At 36.3% G+C, this 27,951-nt stretch overlaps 1 protein-coding gene across 2 annotated transcripts in view; it reads left to right on the forward strand.

The window, feature by feature from the left end:
- The window catches only part of GABRA2 (gamma-aminobutyric acid type A receptor subunit alpha2), a 130,758-nt gene that overhangs the window by 71,832 nt on the left and 30,975 nt on the right, over positions 1 to 27,951 (forward strand). For both annotated transcript variants that reach the window (XM_081518963.1, XM_081518869.1), the window contains 3 exons: positions 1,509 to 1,591; positions 6,119 to 6,262; positions 7,246 to 7,398. In XM_081518963.1, coding sequence (XP_081375089.1) covers positions 1,509 to 1,591; positions 6,119 to 6,262; positions 7,246 to 7,398 — 380 coding nt within the window. The remainder of the gene's footprint in view (positions 1 to 1,508; positions 1,592 to 6,118; positions 6,263 to 7,245; positions 7,399 to 27,951) is intronic.

The following is a 27,951-nucleotide window of genomic DNA, read 5'->3' on the forward strand; positions in this document are numbered from 1 at the left end:
AGTCCTGTGAATTAAGAAAAAAATTGGAAATTTGGGATTTTGGAAAAAATTGAATAGAGTTCTACTTAAATACTCTCTTAAAAGTGTATGCTGTGCCGTGCTGAGTTGTGTCTGATTTTTTGCACCCCGTGGACTGTAGCCCTCCCCCCATCAGGTTCTTCTGTCCACAGAATTTTCCAGGCAAGAATACCAGAATGGGTTGCCATTTCCTACTCCAGGGGATCTTCCCAACCTAGGGATTGAACTCACATCTCCTGCATTTCCAGGAAGATTCTTTTTTTTTTTTTAATTAGTTTATTTATCTATTTTTTAACTTTACAGTATTGTATTTGTTTTGCCATACATTGACATGAATCCACCATGGGTGTACAGGCAGATTCTTTACCACTGAGCCATCTGGGAAGCTCTTAGAAGTATATACATTATAATTAAATTGTTGGTCACATTTGTTTTGGTCATCATAAGAGATTCATCTGTAATTACAAATTAGTACCTATTTTATCTACTTTACCTTTGTGCAAAGTGGAATAATCGATAATTTTCTTTATAATAAATTTGCTATGATTACTCTTTAATGTGATCATGAAGATACAAAATATATTTAACATTTATAATTCAACAATTATGGACCTCTGTCCATAATTTGATTAACAGTCTAGTCTCAAAAATATATTTCTAAGATATATATATATATATATGTGTGTGTGTGTGTGTATTTACAGATATAAATAAAGACAGATGCCTATAGATATCCTAGAAATATCTTGATGAGACTAGCATATGTATGTATCTATGGGCTTCCTGGATGGCTCAGATGGTAAAGAATCTGCCTGCAATGCAGATCTGGAGTCTATCTCTGGGTTGGGAAAACCCCCTGTAGGAGGAAATGGTAACCCACTCCAGTATTCTTGTCTGGAGAATTCCATGGACAGAGGAGGCTGGTGGGTTACAGTCCATGGGGTTGCAGAGCATATGACACGACTGAGCGACTAACACTTTCATTTTCATATGTATCTATACATAGCATATAATATTCATTTACAATTTATTAATTTTGAAGGGTGCTTCCCCAAGACATTATTAAATTCTTGTATCAGTTTTGCTATATGATTATTGATGGAACATTGGGAGAAAATAGCTTTCTTTTTATGATAGAGATTTTTTTCTTTAAGATTTCAGATGTTAATATTGAAGTTAATGGGAAACTAACCTTCAAAAACATGTACATAACTTTTTCTTAACTAACCACAGAGTATGAAATGCTCAAGTAAAGTGTATTTTTCATTAAGTTTTTTACTTGTGCTCAGATTCTGTTGATGCTAATATCTTCTGAACAATTGCCTAAATGTTAAAGAACAAAAGCATATTTAAATGTGAATTAGCCTAATTGGATGCCATGATGAGGGTCCTACCTCATCATTCATCATTAATTCTATTGACAACAATAAGGAGTGATTTATCTTGACTTGCCAATTTACTTAAGCAAAGAGTGGAATTTTGACTTTTAGGCTTACAGTTCAAGCTGAATGTCCAATGCACTTGGAGGATTTTCCGATGGATGCCCACTCATGTCCTCTGAAATTTGGCAGCTGTAAGTATGGGGATGGAGGTACATGTTTTGAGTCAATAAAATCAAAGATGGTCAGCATCACAACTTAATTGTATACTTCCTTCTCATATGATGGGATGCTTAATGCTTTTCTAACAAGATGTAGAAACAAAAAATATACGGACTTCCCTCAAGTAATCAATTGGCTAGTCCTCCTGTATTCTCAAATATCATCATATCTTAATTATCATGTTTAATTGTCATTTACCTTACTGCTAGTGAAAAACACCCTATGTTTTTATACATATGAGAAAGTGGGAGCTCCTTGAAGGTCCAGATTGTTGTCGTTTACCTCCTTTTTCAAGTGCAAATACATTAAAAATGCAACATAAAGTGGGGTTTTTTCAACTGAGAGTGAAAATGTTAAGGATAGATTCTGTTGTTTAGTGATCAGCCTGACACAAATGGCAGCAGAGAATAGGTGAAAAAAAAGAAAAAAGAAGCTGGATCTCTGTAATTATCTTTCTACTTTCTAATAATGAGAGAATTTTTTTCTGAAATAAATTTGAAAGAGTCAATGGAGCAAGATTGCTCCATGTGGGCACTTTCTGTGTACAAAAAGTATTTCAGAAAAGGCACTGTGCATTTGGCTGTTGTTTAGGTCACTGAGGTTGTATCTTATATGTCAACCAGAAGCATTAGCTCTCCCAGAATAATTGAAAAGAGGGAAGGTCAAATCATCTCCCTAGGCCCACAAGACATTCAGGGCAGGTTCAGGATAAATTCATGGACACGGATAAGCAGCTTCTCTCTTTTGTGAGAGTGTTCCATAGCCTGACCTTTCCAGAAACTGTGCATTCTCTAGCACTCCATCTTTGTCCATTCTGAGCAGCTTCTGACTTTCCACACTCTTGAATAGAAATGCAGTTCTCTCAGCTGATTAAAAATATGTATGACTAAATAATGTACCTTCTGCTCACAGACTGTATCAAGTGAAGAATAAGGAAGAATGATGGCCAATACGAATGCAAAATCCTCTGATTATTTTGATGATCATAGTTTTATGGAATGATAAGTTCAATTCTTATTTGTTCTGTTCTATATTACAAAGGGTGTCAGTTCCCAATTTTCTTTGAGAATCTCCTCTTTGCTTAATTACAAAGCCTTCGTTTTCTGTCATGGAAACTATCACTTCAGTACTAGCACTTCTTCGAAAATTATTTAAGATAGTCAATCATGTTATTACAAGTAAACATTAAGCTAGAAAACTATGTTAGATGCAGCACAGAAAAGCTCATTTGCATTGCAAAAATTGTATTGAATAGATAACTGAAAAGCCTTGATACCAAAGAAAGTATTGAAGATGCGGTAATGATCTAAGAAGGAAAGGCATTTTGCAGTGGACAAGTTAGTGCCATTAAGACACTAAGAATAAGTGATGTCTCAATTCTGAATATGAAATAGATACACCTGAAAATATTTTAAATGCATCTTCAGACAAATGTAATATTGTATGCTTGCGAATATGGTTTTCTGTATCTAGAAGTGTTGCAGGCCACACATAGATCTTATTGTTAGGCATTCTTGTTGAATTGTGCTTACTTAGTTTTCTCTATATTTATTTTCTGACACATAGAGTTAAAAAAAGTTGCATATTATTTTATTTATCCTTGTCAATAGTACATACTTGAGACATAGAGAGTTAATTGTATAGACAGCAGTATGGAATATGGACCAACAGGCCAACCCAAAACTTAAAATGTTGGCAAGACAAATTTTGGCAGAAGGAGCCATGACCTTTTCTTCTAATCATTTACTTCTCACTTGTTTAAAAAAATTTCTTTGTCACCCACAAGTAATGGAATTCCTGGAGTTTTATCATTATCCTCAAATAAAAGAAGCATCTTTTCTACTAACTTACAATTTTGAATTCAGTTTTGTTTTGCTTTTTTCCTGTTGCTTCACATCTTTATACAATTCCTTTCTATTTAATATGATCTAAAACTTCCTGAATGGAAATCTAAAAGTACTCTGGGCATCATCCCAAAAGAAATTTTAATTTTTTTTGGATAGAAAGTAATAATTAAAATGATTTTGGTATTGTTTTGGTTATCAAATATTAAGAATTGGTTAGTATGCCTTTACTCTTTAATTCAGATTAGGACTCAAAATGGGTTATTGATTTAAATTAAGTAAAATTATGTAATGGAACCTAATCTAGAAATGCAATTTATAAAGAAATTTGTCTTTTTCTCCATTTATACTTCACTGAAAAATCACAACAGTCTCTGAGTTTATATGTGTGTTTGTGAATCAGAAAATGCCTCAAATCTGCATACATAACTTTCTGTTCTCTCTTTTCTCACCAGACCCCAAATCTAAAAAACATATTCCTACCTAACAAATGAAATAATTTCTTTTTATAAAAGATATGGGAAGGATCAGTCATTTTAAAATATTCTTGAGCTTCCATCCAGATTTCCATATTTCATAATAGTAAATAACAAAATTAAAATGTTATATGTTTCCTGATTAATCTAGCAAGAATGAAGCAAGAACGTTTTCCTTATGACAGGTGCGAAAAGTATAGCTATGAGTAAGAAAGAGTCCCTCCCATCAGTCTCTTATTAGTTTCTCAAAAATATCACCATTTTGCAGAGTTTCATTTTCTCTTATTTATGTTTAAAGGTAAACATCAAAATTCAAAAGTGGAATTATTATAATTGGTTAAAATAAAACCTTATATGTATTAAGATCTACAACTGCTGAGTACTCTGAGGTCTTCTGATATCAAGTGGAGCATGTGATGTCTTTCCAGTTTATTCAATTATGTGTCATTTGAAATTTTATTGAAGAGAAGGTCATTATATGTACTTATGAGGAAAACAAAACAAGCCACTTGATAATCTGAGAATGCGTTGCTGGTTATACACGTTACTAAGATTACTTACTTATATATAACAACAAAATCGTCAATGATTAATTGAAATTAATTAATAGAAATTTCAATTTTTGAGTAATTGAATTCATTCATATGCAAATTATAGGAAGATATTTGCTATTAAATATATGTATATACAAACATAATGATATGATACATATATAAATAATATAAATACACATAGTTTTAGAATGCTATTTCAGAAAAATATTTTACATAATATAATTTACTTGTGGATGTAGGTGTGTACATGTCTTTCACTGATATTAACGTTTACTAGTGACATTCAGAAAAGTAGACACATTGTAGTATGTCACTGAAAGATCACACAGTGAATAAGACACAACAATAACTTTATTGTAACTAATGCTTAAGTGGGAATGGATTTGTGGTCACAGACTTTGGTTCCAGGTAAGTACCAGAACCACCCGAGAACAATGGTATTAACCTAGAAAATGTATAGGTGGCAGGTAAATGAGCTTTCCAGTGTCCTGAAGACCTAGAGGCAGACAGCTGGAGACAGCTGGTTCTTTCTCTCCCTCAATTGAAAATGTGATTGTGATGCCAAGTTTTGCTCAGGGACCAGAAGTAACTAATATTTCTAAATATTCCCGTGAGCACAAGTGCATAGTTCTTCGGAAGGTCAGTAGGACAGCCAGAATTGTCTGCTTATTCAACTGTGGAGAAACTCTGCCTGCATGTAGAGGTCAGCTGTTCCCCCTCAGGACATAGAGGCGCAAGGGAAATGCCAGGGCCAGAGAAGTGCTGAGACAAGATAAACTGCTTGCTCTCCAGCTTTAGAGTCATCTCACTTCTGCTAAGTCTTGTATCTTTGGCCAAGTAAAGCAGAAAGTTATATCTGGTCTGTATGTGATCTGTCTCCTCCTGCCAATATACAGCCTAATTAGGATGCTATGCAAGTATAGTCCAGTGAGATCTGTGTGCAATAATTAATTTTTAATTTTAAAGTGTTATCAATTTATGAAACTATAGCATTCTGAGTTATTTGACATATTCAGCAAAATTCTCATTCTTGTAATGAAATGTATTGTATCATGATAGCTAAGTCATTTAATTCTTAACTAGGTGAAAGTTTTGAAGAAAAGTCTACAAAACTAACTACAAAGATAATACTTTAAATACAATATATATCATTATTGCTCTCACATGGAAATAAGTTACCATTATGTCCAGAGAACAATGTCATTTTGGAATACAATTATTATTTCATGAGCAATGGCTGTTTCTAAATTAACTAGTTAAATGGGCCTTGGGTATTTGTAACCTGTTTACTGCAATGCCTTCATCTGTTACTTTGGGAATATGGAAGACATTTTAACCATCTCAGAGCCCAGTGATTTTTGCAGGTTCTGAAGAGATATTCGATCTTTATCTCTCAAAATGGTTGCAGTGAAAATATCCTTATGGTCATGATTGCTCTCTTGATCTGCTTCACACCCTTCTTATTGAAATTTCAAAGACATTTTTTTACCCTAAAAATATGATCTTTAAACATCAGTTTTATAGTAAACAATAATTCTATGAAATATACAACCTTTGATGTTGGATATTATTGATGCTTCTTACTAAAATGCTTAAAAAGATTTTTTTCCCCTAATTTCCTACAGATGCGTATACAACCTCAGAGGTTACTTACATTTGGACATACAATGCGTCTGATTCTGTACAAGTTGCTCCTGATGGCTCTAGGTTAAATCAATACGATCTGCTGGGCCAATCAATTGGGAAGGAGACAATTAAATCTAGTACAGGTTAGTAAAAAATGAGTCTAAAGAAAAGCTAATTCCTAAGAAAGTTAATGGGTTAAAGTCATTGGCGTGTATCAGTTTGCTTAAAACCTTTTTCTCTTGAGGTCTAAGAACTAGCACCATAGACTGCTTGGGAGCTTTTTAGAAATTGAGACTCTCAGGCCTAACTCCTACTCAGTCAGGATCTGCTTTTTAACAAGATTTTAAGGAGATTCCAAGATGTGCATTAAAGTTTAAAAAAAACACTGAGCTAATGTGTTTTTTGAGACGAGCCAATTTTACCTTCATCAGTGTTACAATTTCCCTCATTTTCTAATTCTTTTTCCCCTATCCTGGATATGTTATGATTATTCAATGCTTGATTATAAATAATTACTACTAGCCTCTGTGGGAAAGCTGAAACCCTCCCTAAGAAAACACAGCTGTATGAACTCATGATCTCACATCTGGCAGATGAAAACCCAGAGAGCAGAACGGAAGGTAGCTATGAGGATCAGACAGAACTGACCCCAGTATATTAGAGAAGACATTAAGATTGGTAAATTCAGAATTGGTGACAGGATTAAAATCTGAGTCAAAAGATCAGTCTTGGAGATGTGGCCAGAGATCAATACCACAAATAGCCTAAGTAGGGCTAGACTGGAAAACAATCAAAGCTGAGGCTTGAGGGTGGTACCAGAGAGGATGAGGAGCTGAGCAACTAAGATTATGTTCAGAGAGCACTTATGAATCCTCTATCCTTTGGTCAGTAAGCATGACCTAGAGAGAAAAATCAAATACCACACTGTATACAAGCCATGCTAATTCCTTGGTCATATGAAAATTTTCTTTTAAATACTCTTGCTATGCTAAAAGACATTTTATATATGAGACAAATTCTTTGCATTTTTAAATCAGGGACTTTTTTTCTCTAATCCCTTCCATTTCCAAAATATTCAAACTATTGACTACTACAGTTTCTTAAGCTTCTTAAATTTTTCTTCTAGGTGAATATACCGTAATGACAGCTCATTTCCACTTGAAAAGAAAAATTGGGTATTTTGTGATTCAGACATATCTGCCTTGCATCATGACTGTCATTCTCTCCCAAGTGTCATTCTGGCTTAACAGAGAATCTGTGCCTGCAAGAACAGTGTTTGGTGAGTGACTAACTACATACTGTGCTGTACAGCACATTTTGTTTCATGGCATACTTTCAAAAGCATTCTGTCTCTTGATCTTCACCCCAATAGTTTGTCATGTACAGAGCAGGGAGTATTTGGCTTTGCCTTATAGATGAGGAAACTGAGTCTCAGGAAAGGAAAATACAGAGTCAGAGTCCCATTCTTGACAAAGAATATAAACAGTTCTCAAATCTGAAATACACTGTCTTCTTTCTGTTAAATCATTTTGCTTATCAATACTTCATTTCATGTTAGTATAAGAAGAATATTCATAGAGATTTTAATATAAAGTTCAACAGTACCATATTTCTAAGCTTTTATATTTACTTTATTTGTTGTTTTTTTTGGGGGGAGGTTAGTTTTTAGATGAACAAAGATGACCTTAGTACCTTAAGAGAGGTACTTAAGAGAGAGAATAAGGGAGGAAGGGGAGGAGAAAGAGAAAGAGATCCCTCATTCCCTATCAGTAGTATGTTTAATAACAAAATTAAGTTTCTTGATTTTAAAACATGCAGGGGAATTTGGTTACTGCTTTTTAGATATATGAATTAAGATGAGCACTTTTTGTAACAAAGTAGGCCACTTTGTGTATTTGGTCCACTCATTCATTTAGGAAGGCTTTACTGAGAATCTACTTTGGTGGAGAGCACCAGAATAAGCAGGAAAATTAATGACAACACAAGATGAAAGCATTATAAAAGAGACACACGCAAGCCATTAAAAAAATACAGCAGCATGGATCCTCCCTAAGGGGGCTGATTAAGTAGCTGAGTTAACATTCAAACTAAGTCTTGAAGGATAAGTAGGAGATTCCCAGATGAATGAGATGGGACAAAAATCCTAGTCAAAAAAGGATAAAGTATGCAATAATATAGCAGGATGAAAGGATGTAGCGTATTCAGTGACAGTGAGCTGTTTGAGTGTCAGTGGATATGCATACAGATAGAAATGTAGTTTTAGGCCTAGATGAGACATCCTTGTAGGCCATGTTAATATAATGTAACTGCGTCTTATAGATTATAGTGTTTTGAAACCATGGACATGTGTAAAGCTCTTAGAAAAATGCCTGGCATTTAATACATGTATGTAACTGTTAGCTATTCTTATTATCAAAGGTAAAAAAATCAATTTTATTCTCAATAATAGAAATGAATAATTTAAAAGATAATTTCATTTATAATGGTGTCCAAAATAATAAAATATCTAGAAACAAATGTGACCAAGTAGGTAAAAACTTGTCCACTAAGAACTGTAAAACTTCACTGAAATAAATTAAAGAAGACCTAACTAAATGGAAAGATATCTCATGTTTTTTTTTTTTTTTTTGGAAGACAGTACCATTAAGATAGGAATTATCCCCAAAGCAATCTATAGATTCAATTCAATACCTGTAAGAAATCCAATGGCTTTTGGGGGCAGAAATGACTGAACTGAACTGAACTGTCAATCCTCAAATTCATGTGAAATTGCAAATTGCTCCAAATAGCCAAAACAGTATCAATAAAGAAAAAAGTTGCTGAACTCATACTACCCAGCTTCAAAGCCTAGTATAAAGCTACATTAATCAAAACAGTGTGGTAGTGTCATAAGGATGGACGTATAGACTGATGGAATAAAACTGAGTCCAGAAACAAACAAATAACTATCACTAATGGATTTTCAGTAGGGGTGCTAAGACCTTTCTGTGGGGAAATAGTAGTCTTTTTACCAAATGGTGCTGGGACAGCTGGATGACCACCAGGTGCAAAGGAATGAAGATGGAATCCTACCTCACTCCTTGACACAACAATTAAACAGGTATAAAGCATTAATGTAAAATTGAGAACTGTAAAACTATTAGAAGACAATACAGGGTCTATTAGAAGAAAATGCAGGATAAATCTTTATGAATTTGGATCTAACAGTGGATTCTTAGATTTGACATCAAAAGCATGGGTAACAGAGAAAAACAGATAAATTGAATTTCACTAAGATTGAAAACTTTTGTATCTCAAACAGCATCAAAATGTGAAAAGACAACTTACATTTGGGAGAAAAAATTGCAAATCATACATTGGATAAGGGTTTAATATCCTGAATAAATATGGAATTCTTACAACTCAAAAACAAAATGACCAAAACCCTGATTTTAGACAAAAAACTCAAATGGACTTTTTTCTAAACAAAATATATAAATGGCAAACAAACACAAGTAATAATGTACATCATTGTACATTAAGGAAATGCAAATCAAAGCAACAATAAAATACATTTTATACATACTAGAATAGCCATAATAATGAATAAACCAAAAGTAAAGAAAAAAAGGGACTTAAGTACTGGTGAGAATGCAGAAAAATGGTAACCCTTGTTAATTGCAGGGGGAGTATAAAATGGTATAGCTTCTGTGGACAACTGTTTGGCAGTTCCTCAAATAATTGAACATAGAATTAACATATGATCCAACAATTTCACCTCTAGGTATTACCTAAGATTAATCAAAGCATGTTTATACAGAAACTTGTACACAGATGTTTATAGCAACATTATTCTTAACAATCAAAAGATAGAAACAATCCAAGTATCCTTTGTAGACAAATGGATAACCAAAATATAGTAAATACTTATGGTAGAATATTATTCACCTATCAGTCAGTCAGTCAGTTCAGTCGCTCAGTCATGTCTATTCTTTGAGAAACCATGGAATGCAGCACGCCAGGCCTCCCTATCCATCACCAACTCCAGGAGTTTGCTCAAACTCATGTCCATTGAGTTGGTGATGCCATCCAACCACCTCATCCTCTGTCATCCCATTCTCCTCCTGCCTTCGATCTTTCCCAGCGTCAGGGTCTTTTCAAATGAATCAGTTCCTTGCATCAGATGGCCAAAGCATTGGAGTTTCAGCTTCAACATCAGTCCTTCCAGTGAAGATTCGAGACTGGTTTCCTTTAGGATGTACTGGTTGGATCGCCTTGCTGTCCAAGGGACTCTCAAGAGTCTTCTCCAACACCACAGTGCAAAAGCATCAATTCTTCAGCTCTCAGCTTTCTTTATAGTCCAACTCTCACATCCATACGTGACTACTGGAAAAACCATAGCCTTGACTAGACGGACCTTTGTTGGCCAAGTAATGTCTCTGCTTTTTAATATGCCATCTAGGTTGGTCATAACTTTTCTTCCAAGGAGCAAGCGTCTTTTAATTTCATGGCTACAGTCACCATCTGCAGTGATTTTGGAGCCCCCCAAAATAAAGTCTGCCACTGTTTTCACTGTTTCCCCATCTATTTGCCATGAAGTGAAGGGACCAGATGCCATGATCTTAGTTTTCTGAATGTTGAGCTTTAAGCCAACTTTTTCACTCTGTTTCACTTTCATCAAGAGGCTCTTTAGTTCTTCTTCGCTTTCTGCCATAAGTGTGGTGTTATTTGCATATCTGAGGTTATTGATATTTCCCCTGGCAATCTTGATTCCAGCTTGTGTTTCATCCAGCCCAGCATTTCTCATGAAATACTCTGCATAGAAGTTAAATAAGCAGGGTGACAATATACAGCCTTGATGTACTCCTTTTCCTATTTGGAACCAGTCTGTTGTTATATGTCCAATTCTAACTATTGCTTCCTGAACTGCATACAGATTTCTTAAGAGGAAAGTTAGGTTGTCTGGTATTCCCTCTTGAAGAATTTTACACAGTTTGAGGTGGTCCACATAGTCAAAGCCTTTGGCATAGTCAATAAAGCAGAAATAGATGTTTTTCTGGAATTCTCTTGCTATTTTGATGATCCAAGGGATGTTGGCAATTTGATTTCTGGTTACTCTGCCTTTTCTAAAACCACCTTGAACATCTGGAAGTTCATGGTTCACATATTGTTGAAGACTGGCTTGGAGAATTTTGAGCATTACTTCACTAGTGCGTGAGATGAGTGCAATTGTGTGGTAGTTTGAGCACTCTTTGACATTGCCTTTCTTTGGGATTGGAATGAAAACTGACCTTTTCCAGCCCTGTGGCCAGTGCTGAGTTTTCCAAATTTGCCAGCATATTGAGTGTGGCACTTTTACAGCATCATCTTTCAGGATTTGAAATAGCTCAACTGGAATTCCATCACCTCCACTAGCTTTGTTTGTAGTGATGCTTCCCAAGGCCCACTTGACTTCACATTTCAGGATGTCTGGCTCTAGGTGAGTGATCACACCATCATGACTATCTGGGCCATGAAGATCTTTTTTGTATCGTTCTGTGTATTCTTGCCACCTCTTCTTAATATCTTCTATTTCTATTAGGTACATACTATTTCTGTCCTTTATCGTGCCCATCTTTGTTTGAAATGTTCCCTTGGTATCTCTAATTTTCTTGACGAGATCTCTAGTCTTTCCCATTCTATTGTTTTCCCCTATTTCTTTGCATTGATTACTGCAGAAGGCTTTCTTGTCTCTATTTGCTATTCTTTGGAACTCTGCATTCAAATGGGTATATCTTTCCTTTTCTCCTTTGCTTTTTGCTTCGCTTCTTTTCACAGCTATTTGTAAGGCCTCCTCAGACAGCCATTTTGCTTGTTTGCATCTCTTTTTGGGGGATGGTCTTGATCACTGTCTCCTTTACAATGTCACGAACCTCTGTCCATAGTTCATCAGGCACTCTGTCTATCAGATCTAGTCCCTTAAATCTCTTTCTCACTTCCACTGTATAATCGTAAGGGATTTGATTTAGATCATGTCTAAATAGTCTAGTGGTTTTCCCTACTTTCTTCAATTTAAGTCCTAATTTGGCAATAAGGGGTTCATGATCTGAGTCACAGTCAGCTCCTGGTCTTGTTTTTGCTGACTGTATCGAGCTTCACCTTGGCTGCAAAGAATATAATCAGTCTGATTTTGGTGTTGGTCATCTGGTGATGTTCATGTGTAGAATCTTCTCTTGTGTTGTTGGAAGAGGGTGTTTGCTATGACCAGTGCATTCTCTTGGCAAAACTCTATTAGCCTTTGCCCTGCTTCATTCTGTACTCCAAGGCCAAATTTGCCTATTATTCCAGATGTTTCTTGACTTCCTACTTTTGTGTTTCAGTCCCCCATAATGAAAAGGACATCTTTTTTGGTGTTAGTTCTAGAAGGTCTTGTAGGTCTTCATAGATCCCTTCAACTTCAGCTTCTTCAGCATTTAGAGAAGATTAGAGACATATTATGAAAGAGAGTGGATGAATAGGGTCACATATTGTGTTCTTCCTTTCATATGAATTATCCAGTATAGGCAAACCCAGGAAGCAGTTTTGTAGTTGCCAGTAGGTACATACAGGGTAAAATGGGTTGTATTATGTAGTAAGAACAGGGTGTTCTAGGGTGCTAGAAATGTTTTGAAACTGAATAAAGGTGGTAGTTGCAGTACACTGTGAATGCATAAATGCCACTGAACTGTACACTTTAAAATGGTTAATTGTATATTATGTGACTTTTATCTCCATGAAACATTTTTTTAAGTCATGGCATGGAAAAGAAACAGCATTGAATGAGCACCTCAAGAATTTCTCAGGATTTAGAAATCTTCTTAGATACCTATTTCAAAATTTTCCAATTATTGAAACAAGGACATAAAAATGGATGTGGCAAAAAATATGAGAAAATTTCCATTCAAATGTCTTGAAAAACAATGTTACATGATTTTAAAGCACAAATAATGGACAAATAAATTGTTAGGAAAAATTACATAATAATTAAAAACAGAAAGGAAATGATTAGGACAGAACTGATTTTCCAGGAAGATCTAAATTTATATGTAAATATACAGCATATTAAATGAAATTAAATAATGAAATATTTGTTTAATAAAGATTGTAAGGAAAATAAAATACTGCATTGAGGTAAATAAACAGATTTCATAGCATAAATCACATAGATGCATATGGTAAAAACATGCAAATTGAAGACTACCTAAGCATAGAAAAGAGACATATAAATAAATATTTAATTTTTAATCAACAAAATGTGTTAGGATCAAGGCTGTTAGTTTCAACTATAACAAATATGCAAAAGTTTCAAAAGATTGGTTATAAAAATAACATATAAATTTAAAAATCCAGGCTATATTTGAATTTGTCAATTTTATATGAATGGTTAACGATAGACGTTTTCATGTTAATATAAACTGTTAGCTAGTAAAAGCATTCTTAGTATTATCTCTATGAGTTACTCTGTGTAAAGCTTGTGATAAATATAATTCCATGTGGGTATACATGTATATGTGTGTGTGTGTGTTAGTCGCTCAGTTGTGTCTAGCTCTTTGCAACCCCATGGACTCCTGCCTGCCAGGTTCCTCTCTCCGTGGATTTCTCCAGGCGAGAATACTGGAATGGATTGCCATTCTCATCTCCAGAAGGTCTTCCTGACCCAGCGATTGAACCTGGGGCTCTTGCATTGTAGGCAGATTCTTTACTGTAAAGCCTCCAGGGAAGTCCTACATGTATATGTGTGTGCAAGTAAACAATAAAAGTCCTGTGTTCTGCCCAGAATGATCCTTGAAGCCTGTCAACCTCCTTATTCTCATTCCATCCTTCACGTCACCCTTCATCTTTCTGCCTCCTTGAGTTTTAACATCATCATCTAACTGATGCCCAGCAGTTACCTAAGCAAGTATCTGCCCTCTCCAAACTTCTCTGTCTAAGGCCACAGTCAGGTCTACAAGCTGATGGGGTATCGTTAAATCATTTGCCCTCCTCCTGCCTCCGGAGCTTTTTTTTGATGGATAAAGTTAAAAAACAAACAAAAAAAAAACCAACTGTTACACAGTTAAGAAATTAATGTGCCCTGGGAGATAAATGTCAAATTTCTCAACATTCGAGGTATGGTTTCATGCCATGAATAAAATGAAAAAAAAAACAACACAGCAAACAAGACAGCAGGTGGAGGAGTTGAGATTAGAATGTGCACGACTTTGATATTAGAATCTTTGCTCCATTGTATTGGGTTTCATCTCTTCAGCACTTTGGATATTGCATTTATTTTGTGGTTGTAGAGGCAGCTTGATATTTTTCAAAACTATTTCTTCAAAGGCTTTGCCCACATATCTTGCAATGATAGGTGATGAAAGCCTCCTTTGACTTTCTCTGAGTGCTCTTGCCCAATTCATTCAATACCAACACTTACCGAGCACTTATTTATCACATGGTTCTAGATGCTTGGGGTATTCTTGAACAAAAAACAAACAAAACTCCCTTCATGATGAGACAGTTGCCCTCTGTTGCCACTGGTATGAGAAAGCACTTAGGAAACTTTTAATCTTAAACCTCAGGTTTTATGCTTTCAAGGCTCCTGTGACTAAGCAGTATATCTGCCATGTACAAAACTCATTTTGCATTTGTGTAAACATGTAGCTTATTTTGTGAAATTGTGGCTTCTGGTCTTTTCAGTTGCTTAACATCCTTCAAGACTTCCTATAAATAAGAATAATCATAATGAGTTTGCAATTATTATTTGTATATTTGAAGCCAAATCATTTTTCCCATTTCTGAGTAAGTTTATCTATGAATATATGACTATACTGTGGCTCAGCTAGTAAAGAATCCACCTGAAATGCAGGAGACCTGGGTGCGATCCCTGGCTTGGTAAGATCCCCTGGAGAAGGGAACGGCTACCCACTCCAGTATTCTGGCCTGGAGAATTCCATGGTCTATATAGTCCATGGGGTTGCAAAGAGTCGGACACGACTGAATGACTTTCACTTTCACTTTCTTTTTTCTTTCATATGCGTATATGAATGACTTTATATGTAAGAAATATGTCCTGGTATTTTCGCCTTAATATCGCATTCAGTATGGAATAGAGAGTTTTCTTCTATCTAGAACCAAATAACAAACATCTGTTAGGGTGTATGTCTGGTAGAAGTGTACAGGGAGTTCAAACGCTAAAACTGCAGAGTTTATATGTACAAAGTTCATTGCATTTGCAAATGCGTTACCTTCCTCTCTTATATGAATTTTGGAATAATTAAAACTCCAAAAGGGATATGTTTGGATTGCTCATGTTTCTACTTAGATCACACATTTCCATGACTCAGTTTGATTTTATATGTCAGAGAATCCAAAATATGTCCTTATATGAGAAATTTTTTTTTCCATGTGAAAGAAATCCTCAAGTAAATGCTACAAGACTAATATGGTTAACACCAGAGGCATCAGGCAATCAGTTTATTTCTCTTTTTCTTCTTTTATATCCTTAGCATGGAGTTTTGCTTCTTGAGTCAAAAAGGTTGTTGGTGGTCCAGGTGTCACATTCATATCCAGGAAACAGGAAGAAGTAAGCCAAAAGGGCAAAAGACATCTTCTAGTTCTGTTTGCCATTAGTGAGCTTTCCCAGAAGTCCCTTCAAATAATCTCTATTCATATATTTTTAGCCTAACTTGGTCTCATAACCAGAGAGTCTGAGAAATTGTCACCTTGAATAAATTCAGTGTTCTAATATGGATTGACTAAATATAAGATTGGCAGCTAGTGACTTATGCCACAATAGGAAAAAGAAAAAATACGTATCTTATGAAGATCATGAAATGATTGAGAGTACATATTTTGAAACCAGAGCATAGACTTATTTCGTTTTACTGTGCTTTACTTTATTGTACTTTGCAGATGTTGCATTTTTTTACAAATTTGAAGGTTTATGGCAACTTTGCATGACACAAATCCCTTGGTGACATCTTTCCAGCAGCATCTGCTCACTCTGTGTCACATTTGGGTAATTTGTACTGTATTTCAAACTTTTTCTTTATTATTATTATAATTGTTGTGGTGATCTGTGATCAGTGATCCTTGATGTTACTATTGTAAAAAGATTACAATTCACTGAGGGCTCAGATGATGCTTAGCACTTTCTAGCAATAGTATTTTTCACTTAAGACATAATACTATTGCTCTCCTGGTGGCTCAGTGGTAAAGAATCTGCCTACCAAAGCAGGAGACGTGGGTTCTGTCCCTGGGTTGGGAAGATCCCCTGGAGAAGGAAATGGCAACCGACCCAAGTATTCTTGCCATGGACAGAGGAGACTGGAGGACTACAGTCCATGGGGTCATGAAAGATTTGGACATGACTGAGTGACTAAACAAAAACAAATACTATTACTCACTTAATAGACTATAGTATAGTGTAAATATAACTTTTATAGGCATGGGGAAACCAGAAATTCCATGTGACTTGTTTTATTGTGATACACACTTTGTTGTGGTAGTCTTGAACTAAACCTGTAATATCTCCAAGGAATGCTTGTATCTTGGTTCAAAATCTGACAGTACTATTACCAAATTAGGAGAGTTATGGGAAGTCTTTTTAACCTTTTTGTACCTTAATTTTATAGCTCTGTAGAACTAGAATTATAGTATCTACCTCATGAGGTAGTTTAGGGAATTAACACATCCGCAAATACATTCATAGACAAACAGAACACTTAGAACAATTCTGGCATACAGTAAATTCTATGAAGTCATTGCTATTATTATTACTATTTATTGTCTAATACTTAATTCTCTCCTTCATATCAATAAATATGTACAGAGTCATCAGCTCTTGCTTTAGCTGGCATGTTTCAGGATTTACGAACTCTATAAATCTTTAGGAAACACCTATCTGGGCAATAATCCAGCTTCTTTGACATTCATATCGTCAGTGTTTATTTGTTTGAAGGAAATTTTAGAATCTTTGATATTCCTGTATTTAAGTGAAATATGCCAGTGTGTGTTCAGTTTTTTTAATCAAGTCTCCTTTATTTTGGTATAATGAAATGCAAGTCAAGCTGACTTAAGCCTCTTTATTAACTTCATTCTTAACTAATCATGAGCTTGTACCATCGAAGATGTGGATCAAGTCCCATAATTGAGTCTTACCGGTTAGTAAGTTACATGGATCACAGTCTTATCCCTGATACAATCATCACGGACAGATTCACACCCCTCCTCTACCCTCCCCTTCCCCTGGCATCCACTAGGTTTCCTTCTTATTTCATGAATATACCAGTCATTCACCTCAAAGGTTTATCTTTTCCCTCTGCTTGAATTTCTCTTTTCCCAGATGGCTAATTCCTTCATCTCATTCAGGCTTTGTCTTAACTGTCGTCTTTGTGAAGAGACCTCACTGACAAATAACTTAAAATTGTGACCTGTTTCCCAGTCCTGACTCTTCTGCTTGCACTGGTCCTGTTCTTTTTCCCTCCATTGCACATATCATCTTCCAGTATCTTATAGAAAAATACATTTTTGTTTAGTTTGTCTCTCCCACAAGAATTTAAATTTCGAGAGTGCAGTTATTTTTACATGTTTTTAAGCTGATAGACAATAAAGTAGATTACACTGAGGCAATAAGTAAAGGGAAAATGGTTTCAGATAGATAGAATGTTGTTGCTGTTGTTTAGTTGCTCAGTCGTGTTTGATTCTTTGCAATCCCATGGGTTGTAGCCCACCAGACTCCTCCGTCCATGGGATTACCCAGGCTAGACTACTGGAGGGGATTGCCATTTCCTTCTCCAATAGATCTTTCCAATTCAGGGATCGAAGTCTCCCGCATTTGGCAGGCAGATTCTTTGCTACTGAGCTACCAAGGAAGCCCAGATAGTTAGATAAAAATACATTTGTGAGTTCAATGAGAGTAGGGTTAACAAAGCAATATAGACTAAAAGTGTAAGTAGGCTACTTCCCTAATTTTTAAATTAAGGAATCAGAGTGCTGTTTCCAAAAGAAGGTTGCATGGGTTCAGGGAAAAAAAATAAACAAGTAAAACTTACCATTACAATAGGTTAGCCAACATTCGATTGTCACTATTCAGTGGGCCAAAGCCCCCCGACAAAGCCACTCCTATCAAGTGTAACAATCTAGCTGTAATAATCATGTGCCAGAAGCTTAAAGCAAAGGCTTGACCTCTCTTATGGTTAAAATCTTATATTAACAGTATACATTATAAAACAAAATCCTAAATATCGAATTATCAGATTATCATTTTGAATTATCAATATAGCTGCTTTCTTCTTACCTTTATCAATATCATCTCTAGTTTTTTCCCTCCCTTCCCCCTTGCTTACCTTCCCTTTATCCTGTTTATCTCATCATTGTCTAATTCCCCATAGGTCTCAACATTAGTCCTACTCTGGGGGATTTCTTCCCTCTACCAGCATGCCCAACAAGCTATTAATATTAGAATTATCTTTTTTTGCAGCTGGAATTGGTGAGTGAAAAATGCTTCTTCATTTAATCCAGGAAAGTTATATAGAAAGTGGGTTCTGTGTACTTACATGAAACACATACTATAGGCAATCAAAAAAATGGCAGATAAGAACATTCCACTTCAACTTTTGAGAAACCAGCCACCTACTGGGTAGACAGTCACTTAATAATGAGGTTGTTGTAGTTTAATAAAGAGGTAATCATGATCTGAAGTAATCAATATAATAATAATAAAGCAACTAATAATAATAAATAAATTTATTAAATAAAACAACTAATAATGTTGAGTGCTTAAATATCTGTTTGAAAGACTGTTGCACCAGGAAGGAAAAAAGCTTCTGCCAGGTCCTGATTCCACTTCTGGATTAAACAAGCATGTTACCTCTCTGAAGTCTAGATTTTCTCCATTATAAATAGATATAAAATTTATGCTGTCTGCCTCATTGGGATGCTAACAGGATCCCTAAAACTATATGTGTACAGATTTTTTTAAATCTTAAAGTGAATATATACTTTTACTGTTTTATATATAGCAAGCCACAGTACTTTCTGAGAACCAAGGATACTGTAGAATGTGGTATAAATCCAAGTGGTCTATGGATCAAGGCATGCAGAAATAGAAAAGAGAATTCCATAAGAACTGAGCAATAAATCCAAGCAAAGAGAAAATTAAGCTAATGAAAACAGAGAACAGAATTGTGGTTGCCAGGGGATGGGGGCCTAGGGAGAGGCTGAGAGGAGGGTTCAAACTTTCAGTTACAGGATGGATAAGGTCTGAGGATCTAACGTATAACGTGATGACTATAGTTGGTAACACTGTTGTGTAACTGAAATTTGCTAAGAGAATTGAACTTGTGTCTTCATCAAAAAGAAAGAAAAATGGTAAATATGTGAGATGAGTTTAAGTAACTCCATGGTGGGGATCCTTTCATAATGTACATCATTTCATCACTTTAAATATATTACAGTTTTATTTCCAGTTACACCATAATAAAGCTGAAAAAAAGTTAAAAAGAGAGAAAAATCAGAAAATCATCTGGATACAGCTTCAGCCTATTTAGGCTAAAGAATTAGGGCAGCCTTAGAAGGAGACATGGCTAGTTTTAATTGGAAAGCAGGGAGCAAGTGGCAGCAGGAGTAGAATGCCTGGGTGGTTGCAGGATATGAAACCAATAAACAAAGCCTGTGCAGGGTGAATACAGCCTCTGCAAAACTCGTTCCAAATCGCTGTCTTCCACAAGGCATGGGCTGTGGAGTGCTAACAGGCGGCACACCTGGCATCCCAGAATTGACTTTGGCACAAGGTAGCACATGCTAATCAGCAAGCTGCCAGCCCACCAGCCGCCTTCCTCCCTGCTGTCAGAGATTCATCCAGTCAGCCACTGCCAATTAGGAAAGTGACTGAAGAAAAATACATTAATAAGCCATGGCAAGGAAACTTAGAAAGCCTTGCTGGTCCTAGACTAGTGCTAGGTTTAGAAGTTGTTTCAGGAAAATAGGTAGCCTGCTTCAGCATAATTGAGGAGAATGAATTATTATTAAGTGCACAGGAAGGGAATGAAAAGTGTATGCTGTTATTTTGTCAGTGAATTTTTTTTTTCAGGACATGCAAATATCACTTCAAAACAGTTATGACCATTCAAGTTATAAGGGCAGATTATCCAATCATATTTCTGATACTGAAATCTATGTGGTCATAGTGATGAGAAAAAAAAATTTCAATAGTGTTTAGAGTACCTCTATGGATCATATACTGTGTTAGACACTTCTGATGTAATCAGTATTTAATTCTGAAAAAATTATCCCCAGCTAAGAAAGTGATTATCCCCACTTTTCCGACAAGAACTTTGAAACCTGTAAATATTAGATTACTCCATTATCAGACAGCAGGTCAATAGCAAAGAAAGAATTTGACCTTACAGCTCTCTCATTCAAATGCTCTCACTTTTTCTTTTGTTGTTGTTGATTTGCCAAGTCATGTCTGACTCTTTGAGACCCCATGGACTACAGCACACTAGGCTTCCCTGTCCTTCACCATCTCCTGGAATGTGCCCAAGTTCATGTCCATTGAATCGGTGATGCTATCCAACCATCTCATCCTCTGTTGTCCACTTCTCCTTCTGCCTTCAGTCTTTCCAAGCATCAAGGTCTTTTCCAATGAGTCAGCTGTTCGAATCAGGTGGCCAAAGTATTGGAGCTTCAGCTTCAGCATCAGTTCTTCCAAAGAGTATTCAGGGTTGATTTCCCTCAAGATTGACTGGTTTGATCTCTGCCATCAAATTACTTTTTCTTTTTCTTTTCACTTTCAGAGTTTGAAATCAGAAATCTCCTGGGTGATTGCTTCAAACATGGTTAATTTCTGTTTGAGAATCAGGCTTAATAAACATAGATCAGAACTTGAGGTGAATTTCAGATTTGCAAAATAGTTAACTATTGGTAATCTTCCCTGGTGGCTCAGATGGTAAAGCGTCTGCCTACAATTCTGGAGATCCGGGTTCGATACCTGAGTTGGGAAGATCCCCTTGAGAAGGAAATGGCAACCAACTCTAGTACTCTTGCCTGAAAAATCCCATGGATGCAGGAACCTGTTAGGCAACAGCCTATGGGAAGCACAAAGAGTCGGACAAGACTGAGCAACTTCACTTTCTTTCTTTCTTTTTAACTATTGGTATTAGCAGCTGCTTACTGAAGTTTTTCAGATTCTTTGACCTATTTCCTGCCCAGAAGTTGATATTATCAGACTCTGGTATAGTAACTAATACATTAAGTGACTTTTCAAAATTCACTCCTGTCCTGATTTCATAATGCTGCATTTTTAAGCAAAATTAACGTAGTTAATCCAGGTCTTTAAAAGTATGTTGCTTATTTTGTTTAGTTGCTAAATCATGTTCGACTCTTCCCGCCAGGCTCCTCTGTCCGTGGATTTCCCAGGCAAGAATACAAAAGTGGATTGCCATTTCTTTCTCATGGGGATCTTCCTGACCCAGGGATCAAACCTATGTTTCCTGCTGGGCAGGCAGATTCTTTGCCACTGAGCCACCTGTGAAGCCCCATTAAACGTGAAAGTGAAAGTGAAGTCGCTCAGCCATGTCTGACTCTTTGCAACCCCATGGACTGTAGCCCACCAGGCTCCTCCATCCATGGAATTCTCCAGGCAAGAGTACTGGAGTGGGTTGCCATTTCCTTCTCCAGGGGATCTTCCTGACCCAGGGATCGAATCCAGGTCTCCCACATTGTAGACAGATGCTTTACCACCTGAGCCACCGCTACTTATATTATAAACCTCAGTCGTTAGAAACTCCTGTTTAATTTTAATTTGAGGTGGAGAATTTGATTACTGATTTTGACAGTATTCTGTAAAACCATTTCTTATACTTTGTCTTGGATTTCATCTGTGAAAGCTTGATAACCTTATAGAATATATAAGGGAGATATCAGGTGTTTCAAGGGGGGTTTTTACTGTTGTTGTTTTGTTTTTATTTTTAGTTTTTGTGTTTAGTTTTTTTTTTTTCCTTCACTTGAGCTTTGAAATAACAAAATGGAAAACAATAGACTTTTTTACTATGATTATTTTACTATTTAAACAGGTTTAGGTTATTAAATATTTAGTTTCACTATAGCAAGAGTTTGAATGCATATTTATTCTCAATTTTTAAACACTCAAAAAATAAAAACTATTATTTTTTTCACATATCTCCTAGTCTTTCAAGGAAATGATTTCTACTTGGGTGACTTTTTTTGATAAAAATTATTTAATGATGCATTATTTATCACAAATAGCATAATATTTCCCTAGCTAAATCACCTCAGGGAGCTATAAGAAATCATCAAAACTATTAAAATTTGAACAGGCACAATGCATTTTATGGCAATACAATTACAAGATTGAAATAGTAAAAAGATTTGATAACAGTGGGGAGTTCATACTCAGTGTTTTCTGTGGTCTGTTCTTTCGTTGCTTTGTTGCCATCATACTGAATATATTAATTCCTTTAAACTTATGAAATCAGGATATTACTATTTTAGGCTAGACTCTTGCACACAGTACCTTAGACTGTGGTTAAGAGGCAACAGAAATTTCTTTCTCACAGTTTTGGAGGCTGAAAGTTGTATATCAGGATGCCTGCTTGGTGGGGTCTTTGTATCCTCACATGGCAGAAAGAGAGTGAGCTAACTCTCTGACCTCTTCTTATCAGGGCACTAATCTCATGACCACATTACCTCTCCAAAGTTCCACCTCCATCAGGCCAGAGATTTGATTTCAGCATATGAATCTGGGGGCGGGGCGGGACACAGACTTACAGTTACATACAGACTTGTAACTGTATGTAGTAGTTACACTAGATTGAATTTTCCTGGGTAATGGGGCAAAGGTACAGAGATTCCAGAAAGGTTGTATTTAACCGTTGTTAAATCTAGCCTTTCCTTAACCAGAACTTCCAATTCATTTCTGATAACGTTTGAGATTGTATATAAACCATGCAAGATTTCTTGGAAGTCATCTCTCAAATATAATAGATTTTGATTGATGAACGTTTCTTGCAAAAGATCGGTCTTAAAGTCATAATGACACTACTAAATCCATCTGATAGCATTAGGCTAACAAATCATGCCTAAATGAAGAATCAAATCACATCCTTTAAGAAATCTAGGAACATAGTAGTTCAGCCAGATAGATAATGAGTTTAACAAGTCCAGAAATCCATTCTGAAGAGATTTTGAACATTGGAAGAACAGAGAAGAATCCAGTTCAAGGCTTTCCTTTCTCTTTTCCTGTGAGCCACATTGTTTCTCAAAGTAGGAAATGAATGACTAAAATAAAATAACCCAAGATTTCTAAGCAATGATTTAAGCAGTTATAATCCCTAGGTGTCTTTTGATTTTTTTCTTAAACCACCACTAGATGGGACTCTTGCATCCTTGGTCTGGATTCTTAGCTGCTTTATCTACACATGGGGACCAAAGAACTCAGAAACAACAGGGAAGCTATAAGGCTCTTTATTCAACAGGTTCCAAATGGGACATTTGCAGATACCATTTAATGTTCAAGTTATATCATAGTTCCCATCTTACAGATAAAGCCACTGAGGCTGAGAGAGAGAAAGTGGTAGGGAAAGGGAGAAAGAAGGGAGGATAATTTAACATTTGATGGATGATTTTATATACTAGGCATTTATAGCGCACTTTATCCTCTCAATGATCCTCCCATCCAGAAAAATAACATTTTCATTTTACGGATGGAGGAGTTGCTGAATCTTAGCCCCTTCACATAGCTGCTATGGCAGAAGCAAAATCCAACTCTGTGCCTGATTCTAGTGCACACCGTCTCTGTGCATAGCATAGTCACTTCTCGAGCAGTAGAAACACTTTAATGCATGATGTAGCTTTAAAAAGTGTAAAGCTGTAGGGGCTGAAGTAGTAAAACACAAGGGTTAATTTCATTATATTGAAAATTGCATAATATGGACACACAGTTGACTTTGAGAGAGAAGACCATTTATGGATTAGGCAGTACAGTTTAATGAAGAGTGTGGCCTTTTTAGGCCGTCTGCCTGGGTTTGTATCCTACTTCAACCACTTGTTAACACTGTGATCCCCAGTAAGGTATCAGCCTTACTTAGCTTCAGTTTCCTCAACTGTAAATGAGAATGATAATGATATCAAACTCACAGGGCTGTTATGAGAATTGAAAAAATTAATACAAGTTAATACAGTTCTTTTAATAATGTTTGGCTTATAGTAGTTGTTCCGAAGTGATACTTTTTAATCCTATCTGAACTAATGTAAGAATACACGATTTATGCATCAATTTATACCATTTTTTATGTTCCATTTATAGGTACAATGTAGTGATGAAACCTCTGTTTCACTCTAAAGATTATTAGCTTCTTAACCTGTTTGTTCCTTCTTCGAGAATTTGTAAATATGGTCCCCTAATGTTACTGTTCATAGATTTTTAATTATTTCATTCAATGAAACAATGGCATATAAGTATTTACTTTTGTCAGAATCTGAATTAGGTGGTAGCATTTTCAGATGCCTACAAACTGCTCAGAGTATGGAGGAGTTGGAGAGACATATAAATAAATGTGAAGAGAGAGAAGTATTCCAAAATCAGATGAGAGCACAAAGAAGGAAGCAGTAAAAAATTGAGAAAATCAGAGAGGCCCCCAGGGAAGAAGTCAAGTCAAGCTTAGAAAGTAGTATAATGGAAAAGGCAATATTCTAAGCAGAGGGTACATGATTATCAAAAGCAACACAGAGCATATAAAGAATAACAGATTATTGCTCAGTGTATATCAGGCATGAAATTCTTTTGTTTGTAAGAATAGTTAAACAGAGGCCAGTTTATGTACAGCTTATATTCCTAAAAGAAATCAACCTTGAATATTCATTGGAAGGACTTAGGCTAAAGTTCCAATATTTTGGCTACCTGATGCACAGAGCTGTCATTGGAAAAGACCCTGATGGTGGGAAAGATTGAGGGCAAGAGGAGATGGGGGTGACAGAGGATGAGATGGTTGGATGGCATCACTGCCTCAATGAACATGAATTTGAGCAAACTCTGGGAGATAGTGAAGGACCGGGAAGCCTGGTGTGCTGCAGTGCATGAGATTGAATATAGTCGGACACGACTTAGCAACTGAACAATAACAACAAAAACCAGGGAAACTGCTTGAAACGTATTTTAAGGAGACAGTAAAATAGATGCTTTTGAGTTTAGGCAAGACAATTATGAGAAATACTATGTAAATAGATTGAAATGGTATGAGTGATAGAGGATGACTATTTAAGAGACAATCGATATAATCCAGGTGAGAAATAATGAAAGCCTGAATGAACATTGGGGGAGGAGGAGTCACGGATTTGAGAGAAGCTAGGGAGGGAGAATATGTAGGACATAGTGAATCCAAAGGGGAGATAAATACAAACATTGCAGAATACTCCTGGATTTCTTATTCAGTGCCTAGATAAATGTAACATCATTTTTATAAAAAAAATTATGGGAGATGTGATAAGTTTTGGTTTAGATTATAGAAGTAGTTGTGAAGGCTAAAATTTGAGATTTCTATGGAACTTCTCAGTGTGGGGTCACTATATAAGGTTTCTCTGGCCTTTCTGAACTGTGAACTTCCAGATGTTCAAGCTGGTTTTAGAAAAGGCAGAGGAACAGATATCAAATTACCAACATCCGATGGATCATCGATAAAGCAAGAGAGTTCCAGAAAAACATCTATTTCTGCTTTATTGACTATGCCAAAGCCTTTGACTGTGTGGATCACAATAAACTGTGGAAAATTCTGAAAGAGATGGGAATACCAGACCACCTGACCTGTCTCTTGAGAAACCTGTAAGCAGGTCAGGAAGCAACATTTAGAACTGGACATGGAACAACAGACTGGTTCCAAATAGGAAAAGGAGTACGTCAAGGCTGTATATTGTCACCCTGCTTGTTTAACTTATTGCAGAGTACATCATGAGAAACGCTGGGCTGGATGAAGCACAGGCTGGAATCAAGATTGCTGGGAGAAATATCAATAACCTCAGATATGCAGATGACACCACCCTTATGGCAGAAAGTGAAGAACTAAAGAGCCTCTTGATGAAAGTGAAGAAGAGTGAAAAAGTTGGCTTAAAGCTCAACATTCAGAAAACTAAGATCATGGCATCTGGTCCCATCACTTCATGGGAAATAGATGGGGAAACAGTGTCAGACTTTATTTTTTGGGGCTCCAAAATCACTGCTGATGGTGATTGCAGCCATGAAGTTAAAAGACGCTTACTCCTTGGAAAGAAGGTTATGACCAACCTAGATAGCATATTTAAAAGCAGAGACATTACTTTGCCAACAAAAGTCCATCTAGTCAAGGCTATGGTTTTTCCAGTAGTCATGTATGGATATGAGAGTTGTATGGTGAAGAAAGCAGAGCCCCAAAGAATTGATGCTTTTGAACTGTGGTGTTGGAGAAGATTCTTGAGAGTCCCTTGGACTGCAAGAAGATCCAACCAGTCCATCCTAAAGGAGATCAGTCCTGGGTGTTCATTGGAAGGACTCATGTTGAAGCTGAAACTCCAATACTTTGGCCACCTCATGTGAAGAGTTGACTCATTGGAAAAGACCCTAATGCTGGGAAGGATTGGGGGCAGGAGGAGAAGGGGACGACAGAGGATGAGATGGTTGGATGGCATCACTGACTCGATGGACATGGGTTTGGGTGAACTCTGGGAGTTGGTGATGGACAGGGAGGCCTGGTGTGCTGCAATTCATGGGGTCGCAAAGAGTCGGACACGACTGAGCGACTGAACTGAACTGAACTGGCCTTTCTGACCTTAGTCTTACTATTCTTCATTCCATTCTATACAGTGTGGCAAAAGTAATCTTTCTAAAACTCAATTCTACTTACATAACCTCTCCCGCATGAAACTTCTCCGTGACTGTACATTATAGGCATCAACTGAAACCCTTACCATGATTTTTTGGCCTCTAGGGGCGTCCCCAGCCTATCCTGTTGTGAGTGTGTACCTTTTTCTCCCCTGACCTACCTCAGACTCAGGAACATGTTTTTTCTTCATTGAACCTATTCCTCAGATTATTCAAATTTCCTTTGCTATATCACTTCCTGTAGGAAGACTTCTCTGACCCCAAAATCTTGAATAGGTACTTTTTCGGTAGTCTCAGAGCAGCTGTACTTTCTCTCTCACTTATTACACCATCTGTGCAATTTGCCTGTTAATTATCTGTCTTCCAGTAGATTATATTCTCCATGAGCATATAATTCATGTTCTTTGTATACTCTTGTCTAACAATGTGGCAGGCATATGGAAGACTGGATAGATTTTTAATTAAAAATTAATGTCATGTAGGAGGCTTAATAAACTGGTATTGAGCTATTAGAGATATCAGGAAGATGGTCACTGGAGTTCATAAAATACATCCTTAAAGACATTTATCGTATGAGAACAGATTAGGAAATCAGAATAAATTATATTGCCCAGTAAAGTAAGAGGAATGGAAGAACAGTTATGTTATCTTGTGGAATCTGAACAATTGAGTGACAAGTGGTAAAGAGCAGCCTACTGAGAAAACTAAAGAAGAGTGGTCAAAAGACAGAACATGCATGGAAGTACTGGCTCTAGAATCCCCACTTAGATAGGACCAAACTATTGGGAAGTGAGCTTTGGAACTGTCTTAAAGCTGCATTTGGATAGCAAACACAGTGGAATGATTTCCAGGAGGCCAATGTATGTAGGTATGTTGAAGTTTTGTTTTAGCAGATAGTTTGATATCTTAGAGGGTTAATATAAAACACTCCTTTCTTCTTTTCCCAGTTTTTCAGACAATTTATATAGTCTGTGCCTGAACCAC

The sequence above is a fragment of the Giraffa tippelskirchi genome, chromosome 1, assembly GCF_054371585.1.
Source record: "Giraffa tippelskirchi isolate mGirTip1 chromosome 1, T2T-mGirTip1v1.2.pri, whole genome shotgun sequence".
NCBI lineage: Eukaryota > Metazoa > Chordata > Mammalia > Artiodactyla > Giraffidae > Giraffa > Giraffa tippelskirchi.